The sequence below is a fragment of the Sciurus carolinensis genome, chromosome 3, assembly GCF_902686445.1.
Source record: "Sciurus carolinensis chromosome 3, mSciCar1.2, whole genome shotgun sequence".
Classification (NCBI taxonomy): domain Eukaryota; kingdom Metazoa; phylum Chordata; class Mammalia; order Rodentia; family Sciuridae; genus Sciurus; species Sciurus carolinensis.
Window position 1 is genome coordinate 6,387,654 of NC_062215.1, and position 14,402 is coordinate 6,402,055.

The following is a 14,402-nucleotide window of genomic DNA, read 5'->3' on the forward strand; positions in this document are numbered from 1 at the left end:
AGGAGGATCGCAAGTTTGAGGCCAGCTTCAGCAACTTAGCAAGACCCTGTTGCAAGATAAAAGTTTAAAAGGACTGGGGATGTAGCTCAGAGGCAAAGTACCCCTGGGTTCAAGCCCCAGTAGTAAAATAAATAAATCAATCTTACTAAACAAGGTACAGTTGTGCATGCCTATAATCCCAGTGACTACGAACCTCTGAACAAACCTTATCAGACAACAAATCTGCTTGTGCCTTTAGTTTAGACTTCTCAGGCTCTAGGATTGTAAGAAATAAATTTATCTTGTTTATAAGCCACCAAGTTCATGGCAATTTGTTATAGGAGCCTGAATGTGCTAAGACAGTGAGATGCTACTAGTGTAGTACTTAACTAGTGTAGTAAATAACTAAAGATGACTGTTGGAAAAGAAGAAAGGTTACCTTAGCTTAAGAAACTACAAAAAGAAAATAAGATGAAGCCCCAAGTAAGCACCAGGAAAGAGTTAAGGAAGATCAGAGTAAAAAAAAAAATCAATGAAATAGAAAACAGAAAATCAATAGAAAAAAGTCAATGAAATGAAATGCCATTTCAGTGATAAGATACAAACACACTGATAAACTTCTAGTCATAGTGACCAGGAAAAAAAGGAGAGAAAAAATAAATTGCTAATATCAAAAATGAGAAAAAGTGGAATTACAACAGAATTTACAGATGTAAAAAGAACAATAAGGAAATATCATAAGTAATTTACATATTTACCACCTTAGATGAAATGGAAAAAATCTTTGAAAGGCACAAACTATCAAAGTCACTCAGGAAGAAATAGATAACTGAAATAACTCTATCTGTAAATGACAGAATTTATGATTTACAACCTTCCCACAAAACAGAAACAAAACAACAAAACCAAACACTCTGGGCTCAGATGGTATGCCAGAGAATTCAAATTTAAGGCCCAGACAATAGCAATTCTATAAAACTCTAGAAACTCAAGATCAACAAGGCCACCGTTAACCTGATACAAAAAATGGACCAAGACATCACAGGCAAATATTTATGTGAATGTTTGCATAAATGAAATTGCAAAATTCCTAAGGAAAATTTTAGCGAATTGAATTCAATAGTATGTAAAGGAATAAAGCATCATGACCAAGTAGGTTTATCCTGGGAGTGACCTTCAAAAATTAATCAGTGTAAATCAAGCACACTACAAAATAAAACTCATACGATCATCTCAATAGACACAGAGAAGGCATTTGATAAAATCCAACTCTGTTTCTGATTTAAACAAAAACCAAAACAAAACAAACAAAAGATCAAGAAAAACTCTTGGCAAGAAGGAAATATTTTCAACCTAATGAAGGGCAATTACAAAAGGTAATGGACCAAATGCTTTCTTCCCTAACATCAGGAATGCTTTCTTCCACCACTTCTATTCTACATTGTAGTGGAGTTTCTAGACAGCACTAAGATTTTTTAAGAACTTACTCATATATGACATCCAGATGGAATGAAGAAATAAAACTCTCTTGAGCAGCAGACAACATGATTATCCATTCAGAAAACCCTTGAAATATCCCCCTCTCTAAAGATAACTACTAGAACCAGAGAGAGAGTCTCCCCAGGCTGCAGGTATCAATTGATACCTATATATAAGTAATAACTGAGCAGAAATTGAGATTTTAAAATACCACTTATAATAACATAAAAATATGAACTCTTTAAGGATAAACCTACAAAAGAGCAAAACCTAAATGGCAAAACTATACAATGACGCTGAGAGAAACTAAAGAAAACCTAAATAAATGAAGAAACTTATCTTGTGTATGACTTGTAAGGTTCAACATTGCTAAAAAGACAATTGACTTGTATATCCAATGCAACCCCTCAAAATCCTAGCAGGATTTCTTTTCTTTCCTTTCCTTTTTTTTTTTTTTTTTTTTGGTATAGATTGATAGGCTGATTCTAAAACTGATGTGGGAATATAAAGGACCTGGAATAGTTAAAATAACTTTGAAAAAGAAGGACAAAGTTGGAAGACATCCACTCTCTAATTTCTAGACTTAAAGCTATCATCCTAATGTCAGTATTGGTGTCAGATAGAAAAATAGATCAAGGTGTACCAGAACAGGGAATCTGGATGGAGGTACACCCCACACACATACATATAGGCAATGCTGTAAGGCAATTAAATGAAAAAAATGATGAAAATACATTCTTTTTTTGTTTTTAAAATTTTTAATTTGGTCTAATTAGTTGTATATGACATTAGAATGCATTTACACATTTTGATAGATCATACGTCAATGGAGTATAATTTCTCATTTTTCTGATGGTACATATTGTACGATCACATTGGTCATGCAGTCATATATGTACATGAGGCAATAATCTGTTTCACTCTACTATCATTCCTTCCCCCATACCCCTTCCTCTCCCTTCACTCCCCTCTACCTAATTCAAAGTACCTCTCTTCTTCCCTATCTCCCCCTTATTGTGAATTAGCATCTGCATATCTGAGAAACCATTCAGTCTTGGTTTTTGTGGGTTCTCTTATTTCACCTAGCATGATATTCTCTCACTCCATCCATTTAGAGAATTTCATTCTTCTTTAAAGCTGAGTAATATTCCATCATATATATATACACACCACATTTTCTTTATCCATTCATCTGTTGAAGGGCATCTAGGTTAGTTCCATAGTTTAGCTATTGTAAATGAGCTGCTATAAACATTGATGTGTCTGTTACTGTAGTATGCTGATTTAAGTCCTTTAGGCATAAACTGAGGAGTGGGATAACTGGGTCAAAGGTGGTTCCATTGAAATGCATTCTACTATTGTGTATAACCAAATAGATCAAATATTTTTTTTTATAAAAAGCAACAGAAATAACATGGCAGGGATTAAACTGACACAGGATTGTGAACTGGAGCACACATATGGAATGACACTGCAATACATAATGGCATTTCAACTACATTTTTTAGTTCAGTACATGGATAAATCTGGTTTTAACTTTAATACTAATGCCACAAAGTCCTTCTGGGTTAATTTAAAAAATAAAGAGGAGTTGGCTCTCTAATAGAGTGGTTAATATCAAGAGACTCCTTCCTTTAAATTTATAATGGTAATTAGGTTATCTTGGCTTACAAATAATAACATCTCAATGACAAAAACATTGATATGAAAAAAAAAAGAAAGAAAAAAAATGATGATCCTGTCGACAAATTGTGCTGGTATCCCTATGTAAAAAATGGATTTTAACCCATACCTTAGATTATTCACAAAAGTTAGTTCAAAGTAGATCACAGATCTAGATGTAAAACTCCAAACCACAAAACTTCCATAATAAAACAGGGAAGAAATCCCAGCCGCTAGGGAGGCTGAGGCTGGAGGATCGCCAGGTCAAAGCCAGCCTGAGCCATTTAGCAAGGCCCTGAGCAACTTAGCAAGACCCTGTCTCTGAATAAAGTATAAAAAGGGCTGGGGATATTGCTCAGTGGTTAAACACTTCTAGATTCAACCTCTGGTACCAAAATAAAACAAAACAAAACAAAACAAAAAACCAACAAAAAACCAAAACCAAAAAATATATATATATATATATATACACTCTTTGAAGTACTGAGTTGGGTACATTTTTTTCCCTAGGTCTCACACCAAAAGTACAATCTGTAAGACTGATAAATTGGACTTTGTCAACATTAGAACTTCCACTCTTTGGTAAAAAGCATTAAGAGAATATAATGAGACTAGGAGAAATCATTTGGGAGGTAGCTGCAGAAGCTGTGTGCCTTGAAGGAGGATCCAGGGATCCTCACCTCTGGGCACTCAGCCTGGTGTGATTTCTTCCCGATTGTGGGCTGGACCTGGTAACTTGATTCTGGTGAATAGAGTATGGAACAGTTGGCGGGCTATCGATTTTGAGATTAGATTACAAAAAGGCTGTAGCTTCCATCTCACTTGCCCACTCGCATTGTCTTCTCCTGGACCCTGCTCTCTGTCAGACTCAAGCTGCCATGTTGTCAGTAGCCCTGTGGGGAAGCCTGAGTGTCAAGGAACTGTCACCTGGCCAATAGTCAGAGGGAACCTGAGACCTGCTAAAACCCACATGAGTGAGCTTTCAAGTAGATCCTCCTCCTTGAGGCATCTGAATCCCCCGCTGGCTGACACCTTGGCCACAACTCCATGAGCCAGGGGCCCTAGTCAAGCTTCCAAGCTTCCATGTCCAGCTTCCTGAACTGAAGAAACTGTGAGATAATAAATGTTTGATGTACCACTAAGTTTCTTGGTAACTTGTTACGCAGCAATAGATAACTAGTGCAATCTGATAAATAATTTGTTCCAGAATAAAAAGAAGTCTCAAACTTCAATAATAAGAAAACAAATAACTCAATAAAAATGGGTTAAAGATTTGAATAGACACTTTACCAAAGACTATATTTGGATGGTAAATAAATTCATGAAAAGATGTTCAACATAACTGGGTGTGGTGGAGCACACCTGTAATCCCAGCAATTTGGGAGGCTAAGGCAGGAGGATCCTGTTCAATCCCTGGTACAAGGAAAAAAAAAATCCTCAACAACATTATTCAGTGGAAAGGTGAATGAAAACCACATACTCGAAATAACAGCATTATGTCTACCCACAGGTTTGTATAAGGACATTTATAGTCGTTTTATTTGTAATAGTCCAAACTGGGAACAACCCAAATGTCCACCAATATGTGAATGTATTAAAATACTTGTGGACCATCCATACAATGGATAGTACTTACAATAAAAAACAATGGTTCATTGGCCATGGGAGGCAGAGAGGGGTGAAGGACAGAAGCCATGCTTGCTGTGGTGCCATTGGTTTCTTGAGAGAGGTGTCCTGGGCTCGTCAGTGACCTTCCTGAGCCTGCGGCCCAGCGGCATGTTAGAGTAGGCAGGTCTGTCTCCTGGAAGGCGGATCCCTCCTTGACCACTACTCAATTCATGATGCACTTGGATTTGGGAACTCTTCCCAGTGCAGGACTCTGGCCACGCCCTTGGGGTTGGAAGTGACAGCTACTTGGATTTGTGTTTTCCAGGCTACTCCACTGCTCAGAGTGAAGTCACTGGTCCAAAGACTGAGAGTGGCCCAGAGCGGGGCTCACTGACTGTGCAGTGTAATTACACCTCAAAGTGGAAGACCCACCGCAAGTACTGGTGTGGAGGAGCTCAGTGGAGTTCCTGCAGAGTCCTTGTTATCACCACTGGGTCAGAGCAGGAGGTGAAGAAGGACCGTGTGTCCATCAGGGATGATCAGGAAAAGCTCACGTTCATGGTGACCATGGTGGACCTCAGGAGAGAAGACACTGGCTTTTACTGGTGTGCAATTGAGAGGACTGGAATTGACTATAGGTTTCAAGTTAATGTGAATGTCGACCCAGGTAACAGTGTGTTGATTTGTCCCCAAGGTCCCACTCAAGTGAATTAACCGTCACTCAGAGTGACCTGTCACAGAGGGGACTTGAGTCCCCAGGTCTCACAGAATCCCGAGTGAACGCTTGGGATTGGGGAGGGGCGGGCTTCTCTTAGATGCCCCTGGATCCTGGAACCTCCTGCAGGAAGTCAGCAGGCCACTCAGACACTGTTCCCTCTGCATAGCCCAGTCCTGAGTCTGAGCCAATAAAGGTCAAGGTGATGGTCCCCAGTTTCAGCTCTTGGTCTGGAGAGACGCCCCTGCTATTGCTTTCCTGGGACCTCAGTGTCCAGGGGTGCCCTGCTCTTTGGGCTGAACCTTCACAGGTGCTGTTCTTACCCCGACTCTGCATCTGACCCTGGGGCGACCCTGGGGTGAGAGAAGCCCCACGTAGACAGTCAGAGTGCTGCTGCTCTGACCCCCGAGGCCTGGCAAGGCCTCACAGACTGCTGCTCTCCTGGTGCTGGAAGTCCTGCTGGGAGTCTTTCATGCCTCTGGCTTAATGAGTCTGGTTCTGAATCCTCCAGAATGCAGGCACTCCTGGGAGGTTCCACCAGGGTCCCAGGGCCTGGGTCTGAAGGCGTTTCCTGTTGAGTCTGTGGTCCTGCCCTTAGGCACACTAGCTGGCAGGAGTCTAGGGGCATGAAGAGCCGCACAGTCACCAGAGCCCATGCCTGGAACCTCTGAGCATGTTTACTGGCACAGTGGGGAGCAGGCATTGTCTCTGAATCCTGACAACGCCCAGGAGGAAGGTGACCCCATTATTGAATCTTCAGAACTTGCCTGAAGTGAAGGCCTTCTGGAACATTCTGTTTCATTGCATGTAACATAAAATTCTAGACAGTGCAGACTCATGGATAATCTCAGGAAGCAGATCAGTGGTTTCCGTTGTGTTAGTTTGCTTAGCTGCCATGCCACAATCCGGGTGGTTGAGACAACAGAAACATCCCTCACCATTTTAGAGGTTGGAAGTCCAAGATCAGGTGTGGGATCGCCTGAGGATGCTCATACAAAGAGCCACCCTCTTGCTGTCCTTGTGCGTGGTCATCCTTCTGAGTTTGCACAGAAGGGATCTGGGATCTCTCCATGGGTTCTAATCTCCTCTTCTGAGGAAATCAGCCAGCCTGGATTAGGGCCCATCCTATGTGTCCTACCTATGTGGCCTCTTCGAAGGCTCTGTCTCCAAATACTGTTCCATTCGGAGGTACAAGGCGTTGTATGGATTCAATGATTTTCAATCCACAACACCTGGGGACAGCATAGGAAAGAGGGTATTACTGAGGAAGCTTTGGGTATCTTGGATGTGTTCACTATCTTGATCGAGTGGTGGTGTGACCAGGTGAATGTATCCTCAACTTAACAATTGTATACTTCAAACATTTACAGTTTATTATATGCCAATCATGCCTGGATCTAATATGGAAAGATGATATCATCAAAAAAAAAAAAAAAAAGAGCCAAATGTGATGTGATCTTTTATGTTCAGATTGTTCTAGAAGCTCAGCAGGGGTGAGAACAGTGTGGTGCAGCGGGTATTGGCACCACAGTGGAGGCTGGACCTCCACAAGCACCAGACTCACTGCAGAAGGGATGGGGACGTGACGAAGCTGTTGGAAGATAGGAAAGGATGGGAAAGGAAAGATAAAAGAGAATGGCACTTGGTCCCGTCCTCTGGCACCCAACCCTCAGTGCCAGGAAGCCTGGGTTTCCCAGAGGAGGCTGAGGAAAGGGGACCAGCTCAGCAGGTTGTGTCACCTCTGAACAGGTGGCAGTGAGCTAGCTTCAGCCCAGGCAGAGACTCAGAAAGAGCTAGTCTGGCCTAGAGACCACAAAATGCCCGAGTGTATTCAGCAGTACCAAACAGGGCTGTAACTGATTATCATATCTCGCTTCCTGAGCTTGGTCCTCAGAATCTCTTGTGTGGTCATCAAATTGTTTTCTTTATTAAAGAACTACTGTAATATTTTAGATGACAGTCAAAGGGTCCTAGTGGCCAAAGGAGAAACTCCTTAATTCTCAAGTGAAGAATGCTTTAGGCCACATCCAGAGCTGGGCTGTTCATGGAAGGAGTGAGCTCTGTTTGGCCTTGTTTAGCCACAGGAAACCCAGGGACAGTAAGGACAACCACAGTGCCAAGTCCGGCTTTCATATCTTCAATCACTGAGAAGACCGGCAACCCACCAGTGACTCACACCACCAATCCCCTCAAGTGGTAAGTGGAGCTGGATCCTGCTGTCCTTTCTTGCTGGCCTGGCCCTGTGGCTTCTCCTCTGGGAGGGTTTTCAGATTTAATATAGCATGCCCAGGAATCCTGGAATTCAGACAAGCAATAAATAATGCTTTAGCATAAGGGAACCCAAGTGTTTAATGGGACATACTAACACTAAAAAGTACATGTTGTTTATCTGGATACCGACTTTACCTGAGCATCCTGTACTTTCACGTGCTAAACCTGGTCACTGTATCTTGTGGGTGTACTCAGGATGGCACCCCCACATGGTCCCTCTGATATACCCTCACGTCAGTAGAGTCACTGTGAAATCTGAGGTGGTTCCTCCAACTTCAGTTCACCTTGGAGCATGGTAAGATTTCCCACTGATCACGCACGAAGGCCAAGTCTTTCACTGGGTGGCAGGAGTGGAGACTGAGCATGGGCCTCTGGTCTCTCTCCAACTTGGCCCCTTGGGGACAAGAGACTTACAGTTTGGCAGGTAGTGGGCTGCAGGAGACTCCTCTCCCATCTGCTCCTGGCAGGTCTCACTGACCAGCCCACCTCTCCCAAGCACCAGAGTGGAGGTGAGGGAAACGCAGAGGGGGAGGGATGGGGAGCTGGAAGTTCGGCTCGCTGACTCATGGCAGAGGGCCCTGGGGGCCAGTCTGATGCTTACCTCCCTGGAAGATCTCCAAAGGAAGCCCGCATCTGATAGCTCTCCCAGTTTAACTCCATCACAGCTGCTGCAGTCAAGCCCCGGTCAAGGTCACAGCTGAACACAAACCCCCTGCTCCTTCCGAGCCAATGCAGAAGTCCCTTTCTGCAGCTCCTTGCCTTGTCTGGTTCCCTCTCCAGTCTACTCTGTTCCTCCTACTCTCCTGATTTAGGCAAATACGTCTGAAGAACTCCACCTTGGGAGCTGGTGTAGGCCTCCTTGCTGTGACTTTGACTTTTTTTTTTTTTTTTGGTACCAGGGATTGAACCCAGGGGCACTCAACCACTAAGTCACATCCCCAGTCATTTTTATTTTTTTAATTTTGAGACAGGGTCTCACAGAGTTCTTAGTCCCTCTATAAATAGCCGAGGCTGGTCTTGAACTTGCAGTCCTTCTGCCTCAGGCTCCTGAGCTGCTGGGATTTATAGACATTTGCCAGTGTGCCCAGATCTTTGATTGTTTTTGTTTGTTTGGTCGGTTTCCTCCTTTGTGTTTTGGAAGTGCTTTTGTGTAAATGTACGGAATTTTCGCTGCTGAGAGACAGAGGGCAAGAGACCAGAGTGCGGAGCCATGGGAAAGAGCACACTGCCCCAGGGCATTCAAGGGCATTTGATCTACGGCTGCCTAGTGGCCTCTCCCTCATCTCTCAGGAACACATGCACTCTAATCGAGGACTCAGCCAGCATTCTGAAGTTGGGGATCCTTCAGATTTTTCAAATCTATCCATGAGCTGAGGATAAACTCCTATTGGACTGAGGGAAGAAACAAAGATGGCCCCAGGGGATTAGGACCTATGAAGGGTGTGGAGAGTGGTGAAGAAGGTGGGGGATTGAGGATTAATAACATTCAGGGCCTTACAGACCCAGAGGGAGCAACAAAGGCCTGCAGGGCCAGGTGTCAATCCATGGGACAGAGGGTCAGAGCAGAGGTAAATGATTCCCAGGTGTGGTGTCCCACAAGCCTCCGAAGATGTGACCTCAGATGGGACCCAGGCAGCAACGAGGATGGGGAGGGCCATCTGGGTGGAGAAGCCAAGCCTCAGCCTGGCTGGGGAAGACTAGGTGAAGGGAGCTGGGGGAGGCCAGGTCCCAGGCAGGCTGGTGGTGGACAGGAAAGGGAAATGGCTTCAGGCCAAGCTTACGGGGGTGGGGGATATCCTGTGGGCAGCAGGACTGCACCGCTCTAGGGGACCAGCCTGCTGCTTCCAGGCTGGCCCTCACCTGGCTGCTGGAACCCCGGATCTGGGCACAGGGACGGCTGGAAGGCTGCAGACCCCTGCCCCAGGCGGCAGCTTATTTCCTGTGTTCTTTTTCCCACAGGTCCCTGTTCAGCAGCACCTACTTCCTGCTCCTGGTCTTCCTGGAGGTGCCCCTGCTCCTGAGCATGCTCTGTGCTGTCCTCTGGGTGAACAGGCCTCAGAGATGCTCCGGGAGGAGGTAAAGTCAGCAGATGAGAACCAGTAGCCCTGGTGCCCTCGATGCCTGTCCAGAGACAAAGACCCTCCAGTAGAAGAGAGAGAACGTGTCTGTGAGGAGGTGATGCGGTCAGCAGTGACTGGTTGAGGCCACTCAGGCAGCTTCAGGGAGCAGCCTCTGGTCCCTGCTTCTGCAGCTGCGACACCGGGGGCGGCCAAGGACGTGGGAAGTGCGGGCAGAGACGATGCTTCCCCTGGGCCCCCAGTTCCTCGGAGGTCACATGTCATCTCAAGTGTGGGTCACCTGTGGCATTAATGGACCTTTCTTTGCATTCCACACGGTTCTGGACTCCAACCAACGGGACCTGAATGAGTGAAGATCAGACACCACACCCTGCCTACTGACACTCCTGTCAATCTCTTCATGCTTTCTTCCCTCTTTTGAGCAGTTACACTGCTGCTCTTGGAAGATGAGCCGCACATTTTGGTAACAATGACCCGTAGCAATGACCCGCTTGATAATGCACTTTTTTTTTTTGATCCTGGGGATTGAACCCAGGGGTGCTTAGCCACTGAGTCACACCCCCAACCCTTTTATTTTTTATTTTGAGGCAGGGTTTCCCTAAGTTGCTGAGGCTGGCTGTGAGGTTGCGATCCTGCCTCGCCTCCTGAATCGCTGGAATCACAGGCATGTGCCACTACACCCGGCTTGAGTGGCACATTTTGGGAACTGTGGCAGAACCACGAGTCAGAGGCTGGATCTACAGCAGATCCAGGCGTGGTGGGCTTGGGGCAGCGGGAGGGAGGGGCAAGGCTGGGACACAGCTGTGTATCCTTTCAAATGAGCCCAGACTAAGGTTCCACTGAATGGGTGAAGCTTCCGGGGTTGACTGTTCAGAAAGTGAGGCTGGTGAGCTACTTTATCAGGAGAAAAGATTTCCTTATCTCAGGTCCACCTCCTGGACTTGTACTTCTTGGAAGGAGGTCACTATGGAGAAGGCACAGCCAGTCAGGGGCAGAAGCCTCAGGGCCCTGGCCAGGAAGGACATTCTAGGGCACAGTGGGAGGGAGGCTGTGATGTTGCAGCTCCCTTCTAGAAGCTGTAAGGGAGTCGGGGTTCTCCAGAGAAGCCCAAGCAGTAGGATGGACACCTGGTACCTGTATGGCAAGAGGGGTCAGCTAAGGAGTGATGGTGGAGGCGGCAAGGCCGGCTGCAGGCTGGGGAGCCAGGGAGAGTCGCTGCTGCAGGTGGAGCAGGAGGACCGTCCGGAGGCAGCATCTCCTCTTCATGGGGCACCTCGGTCGGTTTCCTCTCAAGGCCTGTAACTGGCCGGATGAGGCCCGCCTGCATTATGGGGTAACGTCCCTGGCCCAACGTGTACCGGGGCCTGGGACTGTGCCTCAGTGGTAGAGCCCTTGCCTAGCCTCGACGTCTACTGGTTTGAATGTCTACTTCTCAAACATGCCTCACAGCCACACCCAGCCCGGTGATGGACAAATGCCTGCGTCCCGTGGCCTGACCAAGTGACACAGATTCGCATCACACTGGCTGTCCTGGCACCTGGGGCACCGCTGGTACTTCCTTCACGGAGCCTCTGTCTCTGAAGCTCTCCTCCCCACTCTCCTGTCACGCTCCACCTGGTTTGCCTTGCCTTTGGCTGCCACTCCTGCTGTCTCTGCTCCATACAGCCTGTGACTGAGCCCATGCTCAATGTGGCCAAAGCAGGGGCTGGGTCCCCAGTGCCACCTGCCAGGGTCCCCTGCCCAGTGGGACAGACACTGCTGCTCCTTCAGGAAACATTAGTCCAGACCACCCCATGGCCCCGCTCCGGCCAGTCTCTGCACCCAGGCCAGGCCCCTGTTTGCTCAGCCCCTCGTTCACTCAACAAACACAGGGTGTCTACTAAGTACCAGGCCCTGTTCAAGTCTAAGCCCCAAAATAGACAAAAAAAAAAAAAAAAAAAAAAAAAAAACGGCCCAGTTAAGTGCCAGGAAGGAAATCCACAGGTTCAAAGATAAAGGCTCACTCAGATAGAGATGGTAAAATTATAGTTATTATCCAGACCCCAGCTCCACCCTTCCTGGGTTCAACCACCCCTCTCTGAGCCAACCCTCCAGAGTCTTCTTCCCTTTGCCAGACTCTGATGCCCGTGCCCATGTTCGTGTCCCTTGTGCAGATGCCCTTTTCAGAGTCCCCCGTTAGCATCTTTAACATATGCCTCAGCTCTGAAGATGTGCTATGAAAGAGGACCTTTCCTTCTTAACCTCCACCCCCTCTCCTCCTCTTCCCGGGACTGGTTTTGTTAGTATAGTATTTTTTGTATGCACGATATTTTTACTCTCTTCTGTTATGGTTTGGATGTAAGATGTCCCCCAAAAGCTCACGTGTGAGACAATGCAAGACAGTTCAGAGGAGACATGATTGGGTTGTGAGAGTCTTAACCCAATCCATGAATTAATCCCCTGATAGGGATTAACTGATAACTGAAGGCTGACAGGGTGTGGCTGGAGGAGGTGGGAATTGGGGTGTGGCTTTGGGGTATATATTTGTGTCTGGCAAGTAGAGACCTCTTTCTCTGTTTCCTGATCACCATGTGAGCTGCTTCCCTCTGCCATACTCTTCTGCCATGATGTCCTGCCTCATCTGGAGACCTGCTGTCTATGGATTGAGACCTCTGAACCTGTGAGCCCGCAAATAAACCTTTCCTCCTCTATAATTGTGCTGGTTGGATCTTTTAGTCACAGTGGTGAAGTAGCTGACTAAAACAATGGGCCACCTTACAGTGGGGCCTGCACACCTGTGAGATGTTTGTCCAGGTTGAGACACCAATGTCCTGGCTGGGTGTGTTTGGGAGGTGGGGAAAGGGGCAAGGCAGGGCAGGAATCTCAGATGCCATTAGTGTCCTGCCCATGACTCCTTGGCACCTGCTCTCCCTTCAGAAGAGCATGTGCATCCTGTAGTAGTCTGGATGGATCCAGAGAGGGCAGATAAGGGGCCTCAGTGGACGCCTGTTTGCACCTGTGTTTACTGCCCTGGATTTTCTTCACAGATGCAAACCCCCCCATGAAAGATCAGTTTTTAAGAGCTACTTCTGTCTGGCCCCTCTGAAAAGTCATCTCAAAATTACAAGAAAGAAGACAGTTAGGGGTAGCATGTCTTAATTTCCCACAAGAGGAAAACATCTCTCTGATTGTAGAGCTCGGTTTTATCTAGCAACTTTGAGCAGGAATCTGGTGGGCATCACACAAAGCTCAGGGCAATATCCACACAGAGAGCAGTTTTGGTTACAGAATAAGCTTTGCTGTACAGACCTTCAAGGCAAGGGCAGCAAAATACAGAGTGAAGTCTCCCATCCTTTCATGTGACTGAGAAGCATGATGACATGTTTCATGCACAGGGGTTTACACTCCAGCAGAGAGACCTTGCCCCTGCTACTTTCCATTCTCATAGGACAAGTTTGAGGAGGTCCTTGTGAACTGGGGGGTATTATTCAGGTTTCTCCTGAGAAAGAGAATCAATGGTGTGTGTGTGTGTGTGTGTGTGTGTGTGTGTATGCACACACACATATACACATATATATCCTATTCACATACATATCTGCACATATGTATCCACAAATATGTACATATTTGTACACATACATGTATGAATATATAGATGTGTGTGTGTGTGTATATATATATATATATTTCTAGAGATTTATTATAAGGTGTTGGCTTGAGGTAAGAGAAGAAATAAAAAGATAGGTAGACAGGCAACAGAAGGAAGGGTGAGGGAACACAATCCAGAGTAAAGGTAAGTTCCACATACCTTTCAGCCTTGTTGCTTCCAAATTTCTGGGAAATCCATAAATCTTAGAGTTACAGGAAATTCACTCACTTGTGAAAACTAGCTTGTACACTGTTAGCCCACATGATAAATGGATTAAGCAAAGGGACATATGCTAATTTAAAAAACCTGTAACCTAGGTACTTTCCAATGTTATCTACTGGTCAGACAATGGAGACTGCATCAAAGAATCCTGAGGATCACCAGGCCACCATAAAACATTCTATGATCACCAGACTGATGCCATCTGTACATACCTTCCCATTCCCACCAAGTCTCCTTAAAGAGCCGGAGAATCCCCAAAGCATCTCTCACTCAACATGTCTCTGCTCTCCTCAACACATCTCTGTGTCTTCCCTCATGCGTCCAGACATTCATTTCTGGGCTGTTTGTCAAGAACTCCACTCATCCTGAATTGAAGCCCCACCTCTGAGAACCCCTCAGGCCTCCTCTGTTGACAGGTTTCCATGGAGGCTAAGCAGTCCCGTGATCTGCCCGATGTCTGTCTGCAAGATGGACATCCAGAAGAGCCAGAGTGGAGCTCAGAGGCCCGAGCAAACCAAGGGAAGGAGTTCAACATCCAAACTCTAGGAGTCAGGCAGAGGGCAAGTTCAACCTTCCACTTCCTTTTTGTTCTACTCTGGCCCTCAACTGCTGGGATGGCTCCCCATCTGCTTTGGGGAAGGCAGTCTTCCTGACTTGGTGCACCCTCTAGACCCACCCAGAAATCATGCTTGACCAAATATGGCCCAATCAAACTGACACATAAAACTGATCAATGCAGCAGGATAAGCAGACTCCTGGG

At 46.2% G+C, this 14,402-nt stretch overlaps 1 protein-coding gene across 5 annotated transcripts in view; it reads left to right on the top strand.

Annotated features, from left to right (window-relative positions):
- The window catches only part of LOC124980877 (CMRF35-like molecule 1), a 147,271-nt gene extending 135,508 nt beyond the window's left edge, over positions 1-11,763 (top strand). For 2 of the 5 annotated variants that reach the window (XM_047546894.1, XM_047546895.1), the window contains exons 3-5: positions 5,054-5,395; positions 7,522-7,639; positions 9,674-11,763. In XM_047546894.1, coding sequence (XP_047402850.1) covers positions 5,054-5,395; positions 7,522-7,639; positions 9,674-9,794 — 581 coding nt within the window. In that variant the 3' untranslated portion in view covers positions 9,795-11,763. Of the gene's footprint in view, positions 1-5,053; positions 7,339-7,396; positions 7,477-7,521; positions 7,640-9,673 lie in introns of those variants that run through there. The other 3 variants (XM_047546898.1, XM_047546901.1, XM_047546900.1) reach the window with 3 other exon arrangements.
- The last annotated feature ends 2,639 nt before the right edge of the window (positions 11,764-14,402 follow it).